General features: G+C 43.6%; 1 protein-coding gene across 1 annotated transcript in view; it reads left to right on the top strand.

The window, feature by feature from the left end:
- Positions 1 to 13,660, top strand: part of WNT2 (Wnt family member 2) — a 47,368-nt gene extending 33,708 nt beyond the window's left edge. The window contains exon 5 of the mRNA XM_082472396.1: positions 9,016 to 13,660. Coding sequence (XP_082328522.1) covers positions 9,016 to 9,245 — 230 coding nt within the window. The 3' untranslated portion in view covers positions 9,246 to 13,660. The remainder of the gene's footprint in view (positions 1 to 9,015) is intronic.
- Positions 13,661 to 23,355: the final 9,695 nt, after the last annotated feature.

Below are 23,355 nucleotides of genomic sequence, written 5' to 3'. Positions count from 1 at the left end.
AAACCTATTTTGTGCTAGTGTGGTAAATCTCCTTTTTAAAATATGCAAATTTCATATTCCTAGGGAAAGAGCCCTGTATTATAGACTAGGAGACTTTGGTGCTACCTATTATTATTTCTACTGATTACTAATTGGGTAGTCTTGGGCAAATTAACTTCTCAGGGTCTCTTAAGATATGTATTTCACCTAGAAATTTCTAAGGTTCCCATGATTCAATTATGAATGAATGAATTGTTCATTAATCTTACTCTAAGTTTGCAATAACACAACCTGAACTTGATGCCACAGACTCTCTTAAGTTGTCATTTTGAATTTCTGTCATTTAAAAATGTGCCACATTTCTTGTATATATTCTCTGTGTATCAAGTGAGATAATTTGAGTAAAAACCTGGCTTTTAGCTAGTCTATTCTCCCATAGTGCCTGTGGACTGGGTAACCCCTCCCTGGAGAAGTGTGCCTTCCTTTGGCAAGGGAAGGCTGATCTTAATTTTTAAGGAATTGATTTTAATATTTAATAAATCAGGAAGTATATGTTGACCACCTGAGCACTATGCAGTATATAGAAGAAATATAAGGCCTAATGCTGTCCTTGGGAAACAAGATGCATGAGAAATCATCAAACATTTCAAAACAGTGTATGAGCTCTACTGGCTGACGTGCTAACGTTATAGGACTCAGGAAGGTGGTCCAGGTGGGCTTGGAGCAGCCAGGGAGCGCTCTATGAAAGGTGCTGAAGTAGGCCTGAATCTTGAAGGATGGGAAGACTTTCAATCTAAAGGAGTTCGAGGAAAGTCCAGTGCAGCAGATGAGAGTAACTCTTATGAGCAAACAGTCTACACGGCTGTGACATCAGAAAGTCTCTTCAGGAGACGGCCTGATTAGAGGACACGGGTGGAGGGCAGTGGGAAATGAACTTGGGTAGGCTAGCTAGTGCCAGATATGGAAAACCTTGACACGTCTAACCTCAACAACTTTAATTCCACGATAGGATTTGCTAATTTAATGGGGCATGCTTTCCTGTGCCAGTCAAACCTGTCCTAGTTATTATGAAAATGTTGAGTAAAACCCTCTGAGATAAGTGGAGAGACTTTGTCCTTCCCCGCTTTAGCTTTGTAATCACTGATGCGAGGAAGGGGGAAGCCTTCCAAGTAGATGAATGTGCGGTCTCTAACATTTGCTCTTTAACATTCTTTTCTTCCCTCAATAAATCTGTGTTGTGAATGACAACGTGTAAGTCAGCCAGAGGAGAAACAGCCTATTGGATGACGGGCTTAAGTGAATCTTGCCTTATGCCCTAACGGTCAACATATGGGCTTCTGTCAGCCTGGAGTGGCAGGAATTTCCAAAGATACAGGCCCATCCAGAGAGAGAGAGAGAGAGCAAGCGAGAGAGAGAGAGAGAGAGAGAGAGAGAGAGCAAGCGAGCGCAAGAGGGAGTGCCCTTTCTCCAGGTCCCTGAGGTGTGGGTCTGGGAACTATTAGCAAAAGCCCTCCATCCTCCTCTGCTGTCAAGAAGATGCATGTCAGGGGAGACAGAAGTGTTTTTGCGCTGGGAACCCTGACTCCGCCATTAATTTTATAGCTCTGGGGATGGGATGCTTGATTCTGTAAAGTTCCCTCAGCACTGCTTCACCAAAGGGGCATTATGTGGTCCCAAACTTACGTGATTTAGAAACTCTGATTCTTCATCTTTTTCCCATGCATATGTGAGCTCTTGTGTGAGTCAGGGTGAGGAAAACACCTGTGGGAGGAGAGAGGTCCATCTGGCTGGAACCCGTACCTTCCCATGGTTACAGACTGCCCGGATTTTACGGGCACTGACTCTAGGCAGATGATCTGATGACAGCGCGGTATGAAGATGATAGATGAAGGTTTGGGTCCGCTGAGGCTGAGTCTGCACCACTGTGTCTGGGGACTGGGATCTGTACCCAGGCAGGTCACACATCTGGGCACACTTCACAAACCTAAAGCAAAGGGAAGTCAGGGAGAAGAGTTTCCAACTTGTCACTTCTCTTAAGTGAACTGAGTAAATCAAAGTGTAGTAAGAAATAACATTATAAAGCAATATAAATGATCTTTTAAATAAACATGTTAAATCTGAAGCATCTAAATATCTGTTTATCCATTTAACCTATCAATTGGGGAGACTAATATTAGGGCCATTACTCAAAAATATTTTTAAAATTTCTCCTTTGAAGTATTTTTAAAGCCAGCCACACAGGCTTTGTAGATATTGTATGATGCAAATATTTGACCCATAAAGATCAATTAGGCATTTGGAAATGGCGCAGAGAATCTTAGAATGAAGTCTGAGAAGAGTTAGGTGAGCGATCGAGCTATGCCATTTCATTTTTGGTGAGATGCACATTGGTGCTATAGGCTTTCCTGAACCAGAGAGTTCTGTTTAGGGACAGTTCCTCCCAGAGTCTTCAGTCGCTGCCACATCAGCAACATATATTAGAACCAACTTGGGAGCACGTGTGTTTTGGAGATGTGCATTCTGGTATTGCAAAGTATTTAGTCTGTCTCATTCCTCAAAAAGGTGACAGGAATCCAACAGGAATATCAGTACAGGAAAAATGCAGTGTAAGCTACAAATACCATGTTAACAAGCCTTGTTCACTTTCTCACAAAACTTCGGTTGTCCTAATTGTCTATGGCATATCATGCATTGGAGGAAAAGGTCCCCTCCAAAAGAGTTATATGTCAGGACCTTTGTGAGTTCTTCAGTTAATAAAATAATGAAGGGAGAGAACAGGAAATCTGCTAAAGCACTGATCACATACTGTTACACATGAGCCTGCCTTCTGGGGCCTGGTGGGACACGAGGCCAAATCACAAGGTCAAGAGCTCCATCTCTGGAGTCAGACAAGGTTTCTCCAAATCCTGACCCTGCCACCTGCTTGCTGTGTGATCTCGGGCAAGTCACTTAACCCCTCTGACCTTCTGTTTCCTCATTTCCAAAACAGTGATGATAATAGTACCTACTTTATAAGCACTTATGAGAATTAAATGAGATAATGCAGGCAAAGGCTTATCACAGGGCCTGGCCTGTGTAAGTGCTCCACAAATATTGGCCCCAGTTATGAACAAAAAGGAGAGAAAGAGGATAAAAAAGAAGGTAGAGGGGGAAAAAAGAAAGAAGAGGGGAAAAAAGAGAAGAAAAGAAAGGATAGAAGAACTTCAGCTCTATCTGGCTTTGAAAATGTGAAAACTGGCTCTTCTGGTAGGTGTAGCTGGCTTTATTTCCCCAGGGCTCTTGTTATGGCCTAGGTGGGATCATCAGATCATCTAATGAGTGACTCATTACTTAATTAGCTGGTATATTATTTAGAAAAAGAGATCTAAAAGTATATGTCGCAAATATTCAGAACTAAACAAGGAGCCAGGTCATAAAACTCAGTGGCTCCTTTTCATAAAGCACATGTGAGCGCTCTCTCTCTCTTTCTGTCTCTCACATACACATATATGTGTATAATCTTGTATATATATATATATATATATATATATATATATATATATATATATATATATATGTATAGTCTTGATTCTTTTTATTTCAAGAATAATGGTGATGGTGATGTTTTCTGTCTTGCAAAGGCTAATGGGAAGTCCCTAAGACAGTAGAGCCCTATTGCTATCAATAATAATGAGTCCTTATTATAATTTCAATACAGGAAGCAATACCAACAAGTTCTGTGTAGCTTCTGCACTCTGGCAAACTCTCTTTTCAGGGTTTTGATGAAATGGCTCTATATTCTGCTCAAACGGCAGTAAGTGTCAAAACTGCCCTTCCTCCCTGCAGTCTGTCAACAGATCTAATGAGATCCAAACCCCAAAGCAGGGCCAGTTTGTAGTCCTTCACTAGGCAGCCTCGTCCTCCCCTCGGCTGGCCCATCCTGGTGCCGCTGACCCCTCAGAGGGGCCATTGCTCCTCCAGGCTGCCACCCCACAGCCTTCTCACATCAGTGGCTCTCAACCTTCAAAAACCCGTCTCACATTTTCTTCTGGGCCTTCATTATGCCCTGTTTGGGCAGCCAGTGAAGAGTGGTAGGTTCAGATTCATTGTGAATTCTAGCATTGTGTAGCTGAACACTGAACTGCGGAGAGAACTCAGTGCCAGAGTCTTTGTCTCCTTTTCTGAAACCACTTCCTAGTTAAGCTCTTGCCAGCGGCCATCGCTTTGCTCCCCTCAGAGTTTGGATGGTGTTGAGGCCACTTCACTGGACAACCTTCTGTTCAGTTGGAGTCTAGTTCAGTTTGCTGCATTTGGGGGACAAAACCCACCAGGACCATTAGTCCAGGCTGAGTTAGACCACAAGATTCGACCTCCTTAGGCTTGCAAGCCGCCGGGGAAAGACCACGGAGTTCGATGTCAGTAAAAGGCCCCCAGCCTGATTCAGGAATGAGACATTTGGCCTCCCAGTCCTGGCCCCTGGGCCCCACAGCCCCAAAGGGGATAAAGAATTCTAATTGCATGGTTATGTATTTATATTCTGATAAATGTATATCAGTGGAAGTGAGGAATACTTATTGATGTGCAGGGCTTATGAACAGAACACATAAAAGGTCAAAACTCAGTTACCTCTGAGATGGCAGGTGAGAGCACTTTTCACACCCCCTAGGGGTCTCATTCACACCCAAGACTTCAGTTGCCACCTCTGCCAAAGATTTCCTAATCGGCGTCTCCATCCTGACCTCTCTCCTGAGTCCCAGAGAGGATTTCAGTGACCATTCCTACCTGTATGGCACACAGTCACAGCCAACTCAACATGCTGAAATCTAAGCTCGTTATCTTTCCCCAGAGCCTGCCCCGCCCAGGTGTCCCCCACCTCAGGGAATGTCCCCCGCGTAAACCCCGGCACTCCCGCCAAAGCCTGGGGGCGCCTCTCCACTCCCCTCATCCTCTCAGCCACTTGTCCGGTCAATCACCACGTCCTGAGGTGCAGCCGCCTCAGCTTCCCTCGAGGCCGTTAACCTCTCCCATTCCCACTACCACTGTCTCCATCCAGGCCACATCATGTCCTGCCCAGAGTGCTTTATTGGTTTCTAACTTGTCTCCTGGCCTTCACTCTGGCCCCCCTTCAATCCAGTCACCCATAGTGATTCTTCTGAAATACAAGTAAAATCACGTCTCCCTTTTGTGTAATAACTCTCAATAGCATTCCTCTGCCCTTGGTTAAAACGTAAACCCCTTGACCTGTGACACACGGCCTTTCACAGGCAGCTTCTACCCACGTCACTGGCTCATCTCCTGCCACTGTCCCCTTTGAGCACTGCCCGCCAGCTGCGGCCAACACTCTTCCAAGTCTTTGCGTCTGTGGCCTTAGCTGCTGCCTCCTGCTCCTCTCCCTCCTTACCCTCCCCCTTCTCTTCTTGTTATTGAAATATAAAATGCATCCAGCAAAGTGCGTGTACCACATGTGTACAGCTAAGTGAACTGTCTCAAATGAGCACCCCCAGGTAACATGTGCCCAGATCAGGAACCTGAAGAGAACAGTATTCCAGAAGCCTCCTTCAGGCCCCTTTTCACTACCTCCCCAAGAGATATCACTACCCTGACTTCTAATAGCACAGACTAGTTTTCCCCACTTTTGTACTTTATATAAATGAAAACCTACACAATGTATCAGGTAACTCCTGCTGCATAGCAAACCACCTATCAACGTAATGGCCTGAAATCACCTTAAAGTTCCACCTTCAGCTTCATCACTCCTTGCAGCTCTGCTCTTCTGTCCACTTCATCACCAAGCTTCTTGCAAACTGCCCACACTCTATCATCACCTGGCCTCTCCTCCTGTTCACTCTTCAATCCACTGCACCCATCCCTATTGTTCCACTGAAGCTGCTCTCATCAAAAGGCACAAGTTACCTCCTTATTGTTGAACCAGATGAACAGTTTTCAGTCTTTTCCTACTTGACACTCCCCACCATCCAACTCACCCTTTAATTCAGTGAGTCACCAAGACCTAGTGATTCTTCCTCTTCAACCCATTCTGTATTTGTCCTACTTCTGTCTCCACTCATTATCTCTTGCCTGGACTAATCCAACAGCCTCAGGATACCTCCCTGCCCCAAGCCACTCTTCCAGATTTATCATTTCAACATATTTTTCCCTGAATAGAAATCTGGACTGGCTCACCACCCACCATGGAATAAAATCCAAATTGCAGCAAGGCAGGAAGACTCTTTGACCTGTTGCTCCAACCTCTCTTTCCGTGCTTTTTGCCTAACACACACTCTCTGCCTCGGCCACGTTGAATCTGCACAGTCTCTTGTGTCCTTGACCTCTGAATTTCTGCTGGGAGGTTCTCTCTTGCCAGAAATGCCTGTCACCCCATTCTCCCCTTCAAATCTTCTATCCATCCTTCACGTCTTATCTGTAATGCCACCTCCTCTACAAAACCACTAACAGCTCCTTTTCTGATCCTGTTTTCTACTATTATTACTAATAACTATCATTATTCTAATATACTTGGCTTACCCCCCCTAGAACATAAACTCTTCGAGGCAGGCAGGATCTTTGCTTTGTTCACTGATACAGCAGCCCAAGCTCCCAGAACTGTGCCTAGCACATAGTAGGCACTCTTCTTAAACACTTAAGTGAATGAATGGTTAACATTTATTGAGCACTTATTATGCCAGGTGCTTCCAGGCAGAATCTCATTCAATCCCCACCACAGCCCTATGAGGAAGGAACTATTTTTATCCCAGTTTTGCATAGGAGGAAACTGAATCTTAATGAGATTAAGTAACGGGCCCAAGGTCACACAGTTGATACATGGTAAAGCTGAGATTTGAACCCTGATTTGTCCAAGCCCTAAATAACCTCTCTCTACTGTCTTGAGCTTTGCAGTGGTGTTTTCACAAAACTCTACCATTGGCTACAGTAGGTCTTCAGCAAATGGAGCAGTTATCTTGAAGTAGTGGAAATAACTCTTTACATATTTATCTCTTCAGTATATCGTGAGTTCCCTGAGAATAGGAAGTGAATCCTAACTCTTTTATTTCCTCATGGCCACTGCCAGGAACCCCAGGTAGCCGCACAGTGTCTCACACATGTTTGCGTTCGCTAAACGTTTGCTGAATTGAGTAATGGGGTCTGCTGTTAAGAAAGGCAGCATGTAGCAGCCAGTCGTTTTTGCACAGTCAGGAATTCTGAGTACTGTCCCGATGGTTGCCCCGAATCCAGGCCCAGCTGCTGTCTCTTCCAACGCTTTGCTTCTTCAGCACGATGGAGGCTCAGGGCCATCCCTGGCTGACCCACCCGCCACCCTGACTCCAGCCCTTCGCCGTCCTTCCTGCCCTTATGAAATTGCCCTGCCTGTCTTCCTGATGTCAGTGGTCTGATCACGCAGAGCAAGTCCTGCCCCTCCTACTCCTCTTCTTGACCCCATGCCCTGCTTGAACCTGGCTGCTTCCTTGGTCATTTTTGACAGGCAGGGCAACATGACATTTATATAGATAATTGGAACACAGGGCGGAATGTGATAAGCACAGAGTCACGAGGCACTGCAGGAGTTATGAAGAGGGAAAAATTCCTAGTTAACTGATGGAGGAATGGAAAATGAAGCCACTGTCTTTTTCATCCCGATAAAAGGTGGGGTTTTTTTGTTTTGTTTTGTTTTTAATAAAGAGTTTAGCTTCTTTAGGTTTGCTGGTTATTTAGGATTGTCAACTGCAAGTAATAGAAACTTGAGTGCTTTAAGCTGAAAGGTGAAGTTCATTATAAGGAAACAGTCTCTCGAGGTATCCAAAGGTTGGAATGCAGCCAGACCTCAGAGAGAAATGTCCAGAAAACAGTCCAGGGTCTGGGCAGCATTCTCTTTCCATGTCTTATCCTCACTGTCTCTGTACATCTGCCTCGTTCTCGTCTCTCTGTGATGTCTTCTCGTTCACAGACCTCATCATGGTACACGGCTGCCAATGGCTGCTGTGTTTATACTTGGAATTTGTACTGTCCCCATCAGAACCACAAATCCTCAGGGAAATCTACCTCATTGGCCCGGCTCGAGTCCGGTGCTCACCCCTGGCCCAGTCACCTGCCGCCAACAGAGCAGGGTCACGTTGTTCACCATGGCTGCCAGGCGCCCTGCTCTGTGCAGAAAGGATCATTGTAAGCTGAGCAGACTCTCTAAAAGTGCCCATTACACTTGGTTCTGTTACCAGATAAGGCTCTTGTAAAAGAACTCTGGGTGCCTCCCCAAGAAAACAACAATTAAGAGCCTTCCTAGCTTTGAGATTCTTTGAGAAACAAATACATAAATATGAATTGCCAAACAACAAGCATCATCCTAATTAACTAAGACAATGTCCACTAGTCATTTCTAACAGGCTTTTAATACCAGTTTTGTTTATCAAAGACCTAGAATCCTGGCTTCAACCAGGTGTCTCACGTACATCTAGATGACCCACTAGACCAAAGCACAGAAGATAAACCTGGCTGGGCATTGCTCCCTCCTCAAGGCCTTACACAAATGATGCCCACACCTGCCCTTCAGCAACCAGAGTTCTCTTGTCTTTCTAATAAGCCAGTGTAATCAGATCCAGGGAGACAAAATCCCCACCATTGGAGGGTTCCATACCCCAACAAATTCCAGCAGAGCTAACTTTGGCCACTGCTTCCTTAATGTGATTTAAGGCTGGGAGAGAGAGGACTAGTACGGCTCCTTCTTTCATCCTGATCTGACCTTGCCCATTCAGTGACCCATCAATCTAAGGCTGGGTAAGGATAATCTGAAAAGCTTATCCAACTTAGAAGTGGGAATGCTGGAGTCAGGATGTCCAAGGCAGCTCCAAAGCTTCACATCCATTCTTCCTGGACGTGGCGCTCACTGCTGTTGCCCCCAGGGTTGACACATGCTCCGTGGGTCCACAGAATTGGTGGCACAGCCCCAGGATGTGGTGAGGTGGCATCAGGGCCCCGTCCTGGAGGATCACCCCGTACCTCTTCCTCTCGAAGCATACTGTGTTCCACCCACACCATTTCAGTGACACCCCCTGGCTTGTCTTCCAGGCTCCCCGGGTACAGCAGGCCGTGTGTGCAACCTGACTTCCCGAGGCATGGACAGCTGCGAAGTCATGTGCTGTGGGAGAGGCTATGACACCTCCCACGTCACCCGGATGACCAAGTGCGAGTGTAAGTTCCACTGGTGCTGTGCTGTGCGCTGCCAGGACTGCCTGGAAGCCCTGGATGTGCACACGTGCAAGGCCCCGAAGAGCCCCGACTGGGCGGCTCCCACATGACCCCAGCGGAGGTCACCATCCACCTTCCCTCCCACAAGGACTCCATTGGATCTGCAAGGATGCTGGGCTCTTGGGTTCCTTCTGGGAGATGTTTCCTTAGGCACGTGGCCTTTGTCTCTACGGAAGCCTCTTCCTGCTCCCTGGGGGCCCAGGACGGGGCCCACACGCTGCACATTAAGCATGCCCTATTTTCTCCGACTTCCGGCACCCTGAGGCACATCTCTTCCTGGTCGTGACAGGCTGTTAGAGGGGGGAGGGGTGGTGGGCCCAGACCACTGTCTCTACCCACCTAGACATTTCCTCTTCTAGAACAGTTGGCCAGAGGGAAAAAGAGTGTCTCAAAGGAGCTTCCTCTGTGTTTTCCAACAAATGTTCACAGTTAAGAAATTCCATACTTCTGTCCAGAGGGTGAAGTGTAGAAAGCAGGATAAACCCCTACTGAATTAACTTTAATTCTTGAAAAGACCAAGCAAGGCTATTGCCTGATCAAGTGATTTTCACAGCCACCACCTCTCGGGTGATTGGTAATTGGCTGGAGAAAAATGGCTTTCAATAAACTTTAGGTTTCAAATGCTCGCATTTCAAGGCATTTGTTGTCATGTTAAAATCTGACGTGACAAGGTGGGTCTGTTGTCCTTTGGTACAGTTTGGAGTCTGTGCAATAGCAAAAGCCTCAGAAAGTGATTGCTTTGTCTTACTGTCCACTCAATATAAAGAACTTTTTAGGGAATGAGATCACTTAGAATCTGAAGGGAATTTAAAAGAAAACTGATGATCTGGCAGTATTCTGTAACTGTTGAGTGAAGATGGAGGAAAGTAACCTAGTGAGTGGAATGTCAGAAAACACGTCTGTACAGATAAGGGGGAAGGGGGGGAATGAAATTCCTACCTGGTGTGATGCTTGTGGCCCATGGAATTCTGTAACTGAAATGGCTTTAAGAATGAAAACCTTGGGGATGACAAGACCAGGGAACCAAAATGCTGACAGAGAGGTTTCCAGAGCGAGGTCACGCCTGGACAGCCCCTACCATAAGTGGATGACTAAAAGAACTCGGCCGTGTGCGCAAAGGGGCATCAACTAGTTCCTGTCACCCTTCAAGCACATTGTAAAGACCTGTCATATTTAATTGTGTTCATCTGACGCTTACAAGATGACAAGATACCATAGCCTCAAGCAAATAACACATAGCCTTGCTTATAAAGTTGGTAACCCTAGTGAATTATATTGCAAACAAATCGTAACTTGGAGACTATATTTAAGGGACTCAGCTGTAATTATGGGAACATCAATATGCAAATTGTGGCCGGCTTCTGCCCTAAACCGAAAGATGACATCCAAGGAAAATGGACAGGCTGCCTGCCCCATTTTATCAGATGAAAGATGTATCAGATGAAAGAAGGGTGAAATACACAAAGGTACTCCTCATCACCCGCCTCCAGTTAGGTTCTAGTTCTAACTGTGATCTCTTCACAGAGCTACATTAACTAACAGGATGATTCATTACAGGCATCTGGTGTCAAATTACTGATGCTTGCTTACCCTTTGATACTTTGGCCTTCAGGTTCTCTATCCTTGATTTAGAGCAGGACATTTACACCAAGCCTCTTGGAAATCAACCCTCTGGAGTGCTTTGTCATAATGATATTTGCCTCCTAGCCTTCTTAAAAATGACAGAATTCATCTCTTTTCACTCACTCCCAAACCCTAAAATTAATTGCCTAATTTTTCCAAAGTGGCTCTTCCTTCTTTTTATTCTATGGATTCAGAGGGTGGGAGGAATGGAGCATGGTGGTAGCTGCTCTGAGCCCAGTGTGGGTCTGGGGGCGGGGAGGGGGGGTGAGTGGGAGGCCGAACAGCTGAGCTCAGTCTTAGTTACACTGAAGCTTGCTGTGGGAGGATGGAGGGACTTTCTTGGGGGTCCCAAAGCCATCAGCCCCCCTTCCTGCTGGATGAACTGTGAAGTCATAAATCCATGGATATATTTAGACATGGAAAGGATCTTAGAGGACATCTTAGCTCCCCTCAGCCTGTATCTGGGGAAACTGAGACCAAGAGAAGTGAAGGGATCTGTACAAATACCAGCCGTTACCCCGACACTCCCACAAACAGGACCACACTCTAAGAGTCTTCAAGAAAATTAAGCACTTTATCTATTAAATGAAACTAGTTTGTCTCAGAATTAACTTGGTGGATTCTAAGCAATTTTAGCATCTTGAGGGGATGTTCATTGTTTGTTTGTTTGTTTATCCCTGGCATGCTTAGATCTGACTTTCTTCTTATGTTGAAATGCATCCTTCCTGATAAGGAGCAAGGGGACAAGGCACGTCCATGTCCCCTTGTTCATAAACTGCCTCTTGCTGCATAAATTGTCCTATTTTGTAAGAGAGACTATGGCAGCCATCTCCAGCGGCAGTAGATGAAGCCACTGTGGAGAGTAAAATAAGAGAGTGAAATATTTTTATCTGCTTTTACTTCTGAAAGAGAAAATCTCCAAATTTTTTAAAAGGTGAAGATAATTTCAAACTTATTTTCTTTAGGGCTTGGTACAGGATCAATATTTCATGACTCTAAAAGATACTAAACTTTTGATTATCCAGGCTTTTAAGGGAATGTATGGCATGAATTACCCAAAATAAAATAATGAGGGAATCCATTCAGGTCAAATCCCCTTACAAATTCCCTCCCAGTAAATATCTTATTATAAGTGGAAGTTTTCTAAGCTCAAGATGATGCCTATTGATTTTTCTGCCATTTCTGAAAACGTTCCACACAGTAGGAGATCTTCACTAGTTCACTGGAGTTTTCTTAAATAAAGATATACTTGCACATGATTCTCAGACTTAGCAAATGGGTTTTTTTCTTCAATAGATTTGCCTCTCTCAATTGGTCTGTGGTGCCGACTGATCTTGGTATTCAGCGAACACACTTTTCAATGTGTATTCTAGTTACAGCGTCCTGGACAGTCCCTCATGCTCTGAAAGCATTAACACCCTGCCTTAAGAGACCAGTTTATCCCCTCAAATGGTTTAAACTCAAGCACAAACGCCCCCAGTGCCATGACCACACTTGGCTCTGGCTCTGTGCCCCTCAAGGATGGGGGCCCTGGCCTGTTAATGGACCATGGTTACTTCAGGATGGGAGTGGGAGAGGCATAGGGCAACCCCAGGCATAGAACACCGCCTATCCGCTCTGCCTTTTATGGGTGTCACTAGATTGAAATGAGCATCCCAGAAGGATCCACCAAATGGCAATTTAATCTGCACGTGGCCTGATCATGGGAGGGGGAGTGAGAGGGAACGAGCCAGGTAGCTGTTGCCAAGAGACCAGCTGAGTCTGGTGATGGTGGAGAGTGGCTTTTTCAGCTCTAGTGGGTAACCTCCACCCTTCCTTCTGTTGTTGCCTCCCTGTCCCCTCCCAGCACCTACTTCCAAGGCATCTGGAGGCCCCTGAGCCTTAGGGCCTCGGGCCATTGCTCAGCTGTCCATACCTGTTGTCTAGCTGTGTTCCAGGCTGCCAAGGTTAATTTCAAGAGATGTTTTCAATTGTCACAACGATTTGCCTTTTTATCGGAGTTATTACGAAGTTTGAGAACATCAGGTATCACGTTTCTTTTTCAAAGAAAGGTAGCTTTAAAGTCAGAAAATCCAACTTCACATTGGCACTTCTCGGCCTTATTAACTTATTAAAGAATCTTACATTGACTCTCTGAGACCTACAGCAGGCCTCTCTCTCAGAGGCAGCCAACATGACCGTGCATGCGCTTGGGCTTGAGAGTATTTTCAGGCCAGGATATTGTTATTACTTCTCATTTATTAAAGGCTGGCCTGGGGCCGGTGTTGTCTCGCTCAGCTGAAGAACATTTATCTCCCCTCTTGCCCACTCTCAAAATAAAGGCTCAGAGAGGTGTCCAATGGACCAGAACCATTCTTTTGTCTATTTACTGTACTTCAACCTGAGTTCCTTATCTTAAGAGCAAGAGTTGTACTCTCAACAAATAGACCTCCCAGTTCCAAAGCTGGTAAATTGCTTTTGTCAGGTCTGTGCTGACCTGCAAAGCAGTCCGCTGGTGTAAGCTGACAGCTAAGGTGTGCTGATTTTGACCTTCTCCTTACCTAGGCAGAGAAAATTTTCACTCATCCATGAGAATGTTCTTTACATTTTTCTGGGGATCAGCAAGGTGACAGGTGGTTTGCAAAGCCCAACATGATCGTTATTTTTCTAAATTGTAGTTGTTCCAGCTCTAGTTTTTTTTTTTTTTTTTCCTGATATTCACATGGATTTCTTGTTTAACCAAACCTCCCACTTCCACAAGCTAATAAAAGTGTCACACAGATTGTTACAAAGAACTATTGTTATTTACAAGTCTACATTTTCTGTGAAATCAAAATATAATAAAGCGAATTTTCGGTGTTGACTTTGTTATTCTAAACTCGCGATAGTCTTGCCAAACCCTCTGGTGAAAAGAAATCCCTGCAGGTTATGGAAACCGTCTTTTCTCAGGACCACACTTAACACAACTTGATTAAGAGGTGTCTTTCAAGTTTGTAAAGATTTTCAGGGAAGGCAATTGACTTACCTCACTGATAACTACAATTCACAGGTAAGACATATTCTAGATTGAACAATTATTCCAGGTTTTCACCTGTGTTCTCCTGTGGTTGCCACCTAAGTGCTTGCCCCCTCTTGGCACCAGCATGCTTTGGCAGCGTTTATAAATTCAGTGTCTCTCCACAGCAGCTAGACCCATCCCCATCAACTTCTCCATATTATTGTTTTCCATATAAGTGCTTGCTCTCAGCTGAATGTTTCTTTTCTCAGCTTGATTAAAAACATACAAGATCCCTCACCCTTTTATTGAGATCTGTGCATCCTGTGTGTGCCACTTACAGACAAGCAGCAAAACCTCAGAAAATGGAAATAAACTCTCCCCCAGCAAGGGAAATCCACTCCTCCCCCCCATTTTCTCTTCCTTGATGAGCTATATTTTGGGGTGACCTGACTAAACAAGGTGCTGACTGTACGTCAAGCACCCCAAGGTGACCAGCCCCCTAGTCAGGCTGCTCCTGGTCCCTCTAGGATTCATTCCTAGAAACTCCCACACTTGCACGATTTGAAGAAGAGGTGGTGACACAACACATGTGTCTGTGTATGTTTTTCAAAGGGCATTTCCCCGAAATATTTTTTACCCAGACACTGTCAATGAAATTCCCTTTTTATCTAAGCCTTTGTGTGAGAGGGCTGTCCTGCACATTGTAGGATCTTTAGAAGCAACCCTCGTCTCTAATCACTGGATGCCAGGACCCCTGCTCCCCAGTGTGACAACCAGAAGTGTCTCCAGACATTGCCAGATGTCCCAGGTGGGGTGGGGGGAGCGACGGGTGATAGTGAAACCGTTCCCGGTTGAGAACCGAAGATCTAATACTTCAAGTCCTCTTAGTAAAATGCAGTGTGTTTTCAGAAGTTGGAGGCTGAATTCTTCTTAGGAACTCCTCAGTTTCACAACACTCAGGGACAAAAAGCCCAAGATGTGGCCGGGAGTGGGAGGAGTGAGAACGTTCTAGCTCTGCCTAAAATAGTTGAGTGATTTTGAGTTTTTCAGGACAGAAGAGGGGTAATAGTCAAGAGGGGTCACTGCAAAATGGAAAAAGTCTGAGTTTCAAGCAGATATAGTGAGACTTTCCAGTGGAGAGCCTGGGTGGGTTATCAGCTACAGGTTGTTCACTGCACACACACACACACACACACACCCACACACACACACTGCCTAGACACGTGTGGGTGGCATTTTAGTGGAGTGAAGGAATTCAGAGAGTTGTCCAACATGTGCCAGCGAAGGTGGGAAAGGGCCAGCATGTGCTGGATGCAAGGTGGGGTAGAGTGGAGGAAGAAAGATGCTGGGTGATAGACAAAATGAAGGGTCACCTCAGCGGGCTGGAGAACTTGGGGCAGATGACAACTGGCTAAAGGAAGGAAACAGAAAGCCTGTCTTCTTTTACTTGACAATTTTTCATGGGCCAAACTGGATTTCTATTTAGGCTACCCAAAGAAGTAAAGAGCAGATGAGAACCACTTGGATGAACAAAAGAACTCTTCATCTGTTCCTTCATGCTAGGATCCAGTTCTAGATAATACAGCATGAGTAAAATCTGACCAACAAGATCAATTTACCATTTAGACTATTTTTGGACTCAAGTTGATTTTGTAATTTCCGAGTACTGACTAACCCTGTGAAAGCCCCTGTAATTGAATCACAGGCTCTGGATTTCCCCAGGTAGTGCACACAATCCTATCTTAATAGCATCGCCGGCTTTCCTAAGTTCCACACATGAGAGGAGTCACATTACTGCCTGTAAACCCAATTCAAATACTTCAATGGTGAAGATGCATCCAGTATCCACTCAGCCGGCTTGCTCACACTGGTTACTTGGGCAGAGGCTAGGGAGTTTGGCAAACCCATCTGTAAATGTTTAGGGGCTTCATGTTACAGGTGGAGATTGCACACCAGCCGAACAAATAGCAGGAAATACAGAAAATGAAATCTGAACTGGAGTCTCCAAATGTCTACCCGCCCACATAAATTGGCATCTGCCCCTTGATCATTATTCTCCAATAGCAATGAAGACTTCATGAAAGGCCTTGAACTCTGAGTTGTCATTGTGGAATTGTGCTTAATCAAGACAAATATTCCCAGCCTAAGAGTATGACTAGAAGAAGAAAGGAGTAAGGGTTTAATTTTCTTATATATTGTTATAACTATAAACAATGCCTTATCTTCTCAACAACTCTCGTGAAATAATAAGCACTTGTGTTTTTTAAAGTATTTACACCAGTCCTTGGAGATTTTATTAGAATCATGATTCACAGATGAGAAACTGTCCTCCTCTACAGTGTTTAGTAACACTGTATGTCTCTGGCTATTAACCATTCATTCATTGGTGATTTTCCTTTATTTTTTCTGAACTGACTGATTGGCTCAAGAGGATCCCTCTGGTTTGTATATTATAGACATATAATTAAACAGTTTCTGAAAATTATGTTGTTCTGTCATATGGATATGGGACTTCAAGAGAGCAGTGAGAATCCCTCCAGGATTCATGGAATCACAGAATGTCACATTTGGAAGGAACAATGCACATAATTTATTCCCACCTCTGCATTTTATTCATGGGAAAACAAAAGAAATGTCATGGCTTGGACTGTGATGTAAGCAAGACACTCTGAATCATCCTCAGGCAAGAACAGTTATTTTTCATTCCATCAATGTGTACTGAGCATCTCCTGTGAGTCAACTGCTGTGCTACATACTGGAAATGCAGCAGTGACTAAGACAGACATGCCCTTTCCCAGACCCTTCTGGGGGGCTACACGGGATGTGTGTATTTTACTTTTTACTTTACAAGCACTTTCACATGCAGGGTTGGATCTAGTCCTTAGGACCACCCTTAGATATAGATATGATTATCCTCTGTTTTTAGATGAGGTAAGTTTCAGAGAGATTTAGTAATTTGCCCAAGATCATAAAAAGGCTTATAGGAGGGAGAGCCTGGACTCAAATATTTGTTTTCTAAGTCTCACTCCAGTGATCTCTCCAGTACACCAGAGCTCTCTCTGATTAAAACTCAAGGAGAAGTATTCTGTCCAATGGACTAGTGAAAACTGCTTAGTTGGTTCCATGACCATATTTTCTAGCAGACGTGTGGACTGCCAAAAGACTTCTGACTTCATTTATGTGCAATCCAGACAGCAAATCATATGTAGAGTCACATGTAAAAAAGCTCTACCAGAAAGTGACTTATACTTATACATTTAACAGGGCACTTATATTTAAAATAAAGTAGTTTTGAGATTCTTCTAGAAAATCTAAGATTTCTGGTCATAAGAAGTCTATTTACTCTGTCATGTGGAGATTGACTCCACAACTGAAGAGGGTTCAAAAATATTATGTATCAATTCAAACATGGTATGAATTATGATTTATTCAAGAGTATTTTCCGGGCTTCCTTGGTGGCGCAGTGGTTAAGAATCCGCCTGCCAATGCAGGGGACATGGGTTCAAGCCCTCGTCCAGGAAGATCCCACATGCCGTGAGAAACTAAGCCTGTGCGCCACAGCTACTGAGCCTGCACTCTAGAGCCCACGAGCCACAACTACTGAGCCTGCATGCCACAACTACTGAAGCCTGTGTGCCTAAAGCCCGCACTCTGCAACAAGAGAAGCCACCACCATAAGAAGCCACGCACCGCAACGAAGAGTAGCCTCCACTCTCTACAACTAGAGAAAGCCCGCGTGCAGCAACGAAGACCCAATGCAGCCAAAAATACATAAACAAATAAATAAATAAGTAAATTTATATATAAAAAAAGAGTATTTGCCAAATTCCTATCTAATAACTGATTACTCAGGTTGAGTAACATGTCAATAATTTTTAAAAATATTTTTCATAATAGTCTTGCCCTTTTACCCTAAAGAAGGGAGACAGTTAAAAGTTTCTTAGCAACAATGCCCAAGAAAAAAAATTTCAGAATTGTATTCAAATGTAAGAATGTATTTCAAAATATTTTGAAGGCACAAAGTGCTTATAAATATGATATTAGCATCTATTAGCAATAATAATATTTTACCTTGTTTAACATGAAGTATGGATGGTCTTTCTCTCCATAAAGCAAACTGGGAAGATTTGTATAATCCTAGATTAATAGATAATGTTTCTAGGAACAACAGGTGATCTCTGCTCTACCTTCCAGTCTAGAAACAGTCCAGCAGGGCTGGAGTAGTACATATTGTTGGCACTGACCTCCAATTGATTTCTAATCTACAACTCATTTAGTCCAGCCTTGTGGTTGGGATTGCTTCTGATGGTGGTCAAATCAGCAAAAGGAAATCCTCTTTAGAATGTAAAGGAACCAAGGATAAGTCCTTACATGAATATCTGAGGAGTGTAGGAGAGCAAGAGAGAATCTTGGTCTAGATAGAATGTTAAACAATGAGCTAGGGGAGAGGGTGGAGAATTTTTATTACAATTATTCTAAAAGCGTATGGAATAGATTTACACTCATGTTTATTCATGATGAAAAAAAAAAACCTGCCCCCAGATATGCATTTTAATTTGTGAGAAAACTGCTAAGCAATGTGAGATCATGGAGAAGGTGGTCCTTAAAATAAATAAGTAAATAAAATCTAGGGAATGTAATCCTGCCTAGAATGTGATTCATTCTTTTGGAGCAATAAGTGAAATGATGTCCAAAAGCAATTTTCATATTTCTTGGACATGTAAGCATTTTTCCTTGTACAACTATAGCAGAATCAGATCCCTAGGTAGATTATATAGACAACCATGAGGGGAACAACTCACCCCGAAAAGTCATTTTTCTTTCATTGTTCCAGAATGGGGCTTAAAAGTCTCACCCTTACCAATGCTGCCTGGGGATGAAGAAACTATGTTAGGAACTTTTCTTTTAAAATGCATGAACTGGGGGACCTTCAAGATGGCGGAGGAGTAAGACATGGAGATCACCTTCCTCCCCACAAATACATCAAAAATACATCTACATGTGGAACAACTCCTACAGAACACCTAATGAACGCTGCCAGAAGACCTCAGACTTCCCAAAAGGCAAGAAAATCCCCACGTACCTGGGTAGGGCAAAAGAAAAAAGAAAAAACAGAGACAAAAGAACAGGGACAGGACCTGCATCTGTGGGAGGAGCTGTGAAGGAAGAAAAGTTTCCACAAACTAGGAAGCCCCTGCACTGGTGGAGACAGGGGTGAGCGGGGGGAAAGCTTCAGAGCCAAGGAGGAGAGCGCAGCAACAGGGGTGCAGAGGGCAAAGCGGAGAGATTCCCGCACAGAGGATCGGTGTCGACCAGCGCTCACCAGCCCGAGAGGCTTGTCTGCTCACCCGCCGGGGCGGGTGGGGGCTGGGAGCTGAAGCTCAGGCTTTGGAGGTCAGATCCCAGGGAGAGGACTGGGGTTGGCTGCATGAACACAGCCTGAAGGAGGCAAGTGTGCCACAGCTAGCCAGGAGGGAGTCCGGGAAAAATTCTGGAACTGCCTAAGAGGCAAGAGACCATTGTTTCGGGGTGCATGAGGAGAGGGGATTCCTTCCCTGTGTGCCCACAGAAAGCAGAGCACCACCTAAGTGAGCTCCAGAGAGAGGCGCGAGCCATAGCTATCAGCTTGGACCCCAGAGACGAGCATGAAACGCTAAGGCTGCTGCTGCTGCCACCAAGAAGCCTGTGTGCAAGCACTGGTCACTACCCACACCTCACCTCCCGGGAGCCTGTGCAGCACGTCACTGCCAGGGTCGTGAGATCCAGGGACAACTTCCCTGGGAGAATACACAGTACACCTCAGGCTGTTGCAACGTCATGCTGGCTTCTGCCGCCACAGGCTCACCCCTCACTCCAGTTATGACTACCGTACCCTCCCTCTTCCTGGCCTGAGAGAGCAAAATAGCCCTAATCAGCCTCTGCTTTAACCCCCTCCTGTCTGGGCAGGAAAAAGATGCCTGAGGGCAACCTACATGCAGAGGTGGGGCCAAAAGAACCCCAGGAGCTGTGCAAGCAAAGAAGAGAAAGGGAAATTTATCCATGCAGCCTCAGGAGCAGCAGATTAAATCCCCACAATCAACTTGAGGTACCCTGCATCTGTGGAATACCTGAATAGACAACAAATGCTCCCCAAATAGAGGCAGTGGACTTTGGGAGCAACTACAGACTTGGGCTTTGCTGTCTGTGATTGATTGGTTTCTGATTTTTATGTTTATCTTAGTTTAGTTTTAGTGCTTGTTATAATTGGTGGATTTGTTTATTGGTTTGGTTGCTCTTTTCCTTTTTTTTATTTTTAAATTTTATTATTTTATTATTATTTATTATTATTTTATTTTATCTTTTCTTTTTTTCTCTTCCTTTTCTTCTGAGCCATGTAGCTGACAGAGTCTTGGTGCTCCGGCCAGGTGTCAGGCCTGAGCCTCCAAGGTGGGAGAGCCGTGTCCAGGACATTGGACCACCACAGACTTCCTGGTCCTTCATAATAACAATCAGCGAGAGCTCTCCCAGACATCTCCATCTCAACGCTGAGATGCAGCTCCACCAAATGGCCAGCAAGCTCCAATGCTGGATGCCGCACGCCAAACAACTAGCAAGACAGGAACACAACCCCACCCATTAGCAGAGAGGCTGCCTGAAATCATACTAAGACAAAGAAACCCCAAAACACACCACCGGACACAGGCCTGCCCACCAGAACACAGGCACCAGTTCCTTCCACCAAGACCCTACACAAGCCACTGAACCAACCTCACCCACTGGGGGCAGACACCAAAAACAACGGGAACTACGAACCAGCAGCCCATGAAAAGGAGACCCCAAACACAGTAAGTTAAACAAAATGAGAAGACAGAGAAATATGCAGCAGATGAAGGAGCAAGGTAAAAACCCACAAGACCAAACAAATAAAGAGGAAATAGGCACTCTACCTGAAAAACAATTCAGAATAATGATAGTAAATATGATCCAAAATCTTGGAAACAGAATGGAGAAAATACAAGAAACGTTTAACAAGGACCTAGAAAAACTAAAGAGCAAACAAACACAATAAATGAACAACACAATAAATGAAATTAAAAATTCTCTAGAAGGAATCAGTAGCAGAATAACTGAGGCAGAAGAATGGATAAGTGACCTGGAAGATAAAATAGTGGAAATAACTACCACAGAGCAGATTAAAGAAAAAAGAATGAAAAGAATTGAGGACAGTCTCAGAGACCTCTGGGACAACATTAAACACACCAACATTCGAATAATAGGGGGTCCCAGAAGAAGAAGAGAAAAAGAAAGGGTCTGAGAAAATATTTGAAGAGATTATAGTTGAAAACTTCCCTAACATGCGAAAGGGAATAGTCAATCAAGTCCAGGAAGCGCAGAGAGTCCCATACAGGATAAATCCAAGGAGAAACATGCCAAGACACATATTAATCAAACTACCAAAAATTAAATACAAAGAAAAAATATTAAAAGCAGCAAGGGAAAAGGAACAAATAACATACAAGGGAATCCCCATAAGGTTAACAGCACATCTTTCAGCAGAAACTCTGCAAGCCAGAAAGGAGTGGCAGGACATATTTAAGGTGATGAAAGGGAAAGATGTACAACCAATGTTACTCTACCTAGCAAGGATCTCACTCATCAACAGAGAAACTAAAACCTCTACAGACAAGCAAGAGCTAAGAGAATTCAGCACCACCAAATCAGCTCTACAACAAATGCTAAAGAAACTTCTCTAGTCAGGAAACACAAGAGAAGGAAAAGACCTACAATAACAAACCCAAAACAATTAAGAAAATGGTAATAGGAACATACATATCAATAATTACCCTAAATATAAATGGATTAAATGCTCCAACCAAAAGATATAGACTGGCTGAATGGATACAAAAACAACACCCATATATATGCTGTCTACAAGAGACCCACTTCAGACCTAGGGACACATACAGACTGAAAGTGAGGGGATGGAAAAAGATATTCCATGCAAATGGAAATCAAACGAAAGCTGAAGTAGCAATTCTCATAGCAGACAAAATAGACTTTAAAATAAAGACTATTATAAGAGACAAAGAAGGACACTACATAATGATAAGGGATCAATCCAAGAAGATATAACAATTATAAATATTTATGCACCCAACATAGGAGCACCTCAATACATAAGACAAATGCTAACAGCCATAAAAGGGGAAATCGACAGTAACACAATCATAGTAGGGGGCTTTAACACCCCACTTTCACCAATGGACAGATCATCCAAAATGAAAATAAATAAGGAAACACAAGTTTAAAATGACACGTTAGACAAGATGGACTTAACTTATATTTATAGGACATTCCATCCAAAAACAACAGAATACACTTTCTTCTCAAGTGCTCATGGAGCATTCTCCAAGATAGATCATATCTTGGGTCACAAATCAAGCCTCAGTAAATTTAAGAAAATTGAAATCGTATCGAGTATCCTTTCCAACCACAACACTATGAGACTAGAAATGAACTACAGGAAAAAAATCTGTAAAAAATACAAACACATGGAGGCTAAACAATACGCTACAAAATAACCGAGAGATCACTGAAGAAATCAAAGAGGAAATCAAAAAACACCTAGAAACAAATGACAATGAAAACACAATGACCCAAAACCTATCAAAAGCAGTTCTAAGAGGGAAGTTTGCAGCAGTACAATCCTACCTCAAGAAACAAGAAAAATCTCAAATAAACAACCTAATCTTACACCTAAAGCAATTAGAGAAAGAACAAAAAAACACCCAAAGTCAGCAGAAGGAAAGAAATCATAAAGCTCAGATAGAAATAAATGAAAAAGAAATGAAGGAAACAATAGCAAAGTTCAATAAAACTAAAAGCTGGTTCTTTGAGAAGATAAACAAAATTGATAAACCATTGGCCAGACTCACCAAGAAAGAAAGGGAGAAGACTCAAATCAACAGATTTAGAAATGAAAAAGGAGAAGTAACAACTAACACTGCAGAAATACAAAGGTTCATGAGAGATTACTACTAGCAACTATATGCCAATAAAATGGACAACCTGGAAGAAATGGACAAATTCTTAGAAAAGCATAATCTTCCAGGACTGAACCAGGAAGAAATAGAAAATATGAACAGATGAATCACAAGCACTGAAATTGAAACTGTGATTAAAAATCTTCCAACAAACAAAAGCCCAGGACCAGATGACTTCACAGGTGAATTCTATCAAACATTTAGAGAAGAGCTAACACCTACCCTTCTCAAACTCTTCCAAAATATAGCAGAGGGAGGAACACTCCCAAACTCATTCTATGAGGCCATCATCACCAAAACCAGACAAAGATGTCACAAAAAAGAAAGCTACAGGCCAATATCATTGATGAACATAGATGCAAATATCCTCAACAAAATACTAGGAAACAGAATCCAACAGCACATTAAAAGGATCATACACCATGATCAAGTGGGGTTTATCTCAGGAATGCAAGGATTCTTCAATATATGAAAATCAATCAATGTGATATACCATATTAACAAATTGAAGGATAAAAACCATATGATAATCTCAAT

This window comes from Balaenoptera physalus (genome assembly GCF_965194825.1).
Source record: "Balaenoptera physalus genome assembly, chromosome: 8".
Lineage (NCBI taxonomy): Eukaryota > Metazoa > Chordata > Mammalia > Artiodactyla > Balaenopteridae > Balaenoptera > Balaenoptera physalus.
Note: the sequence above shows the minus strand (reverse complement) of the source record. Positions and strands in the feature narration are given on the sequence as shown.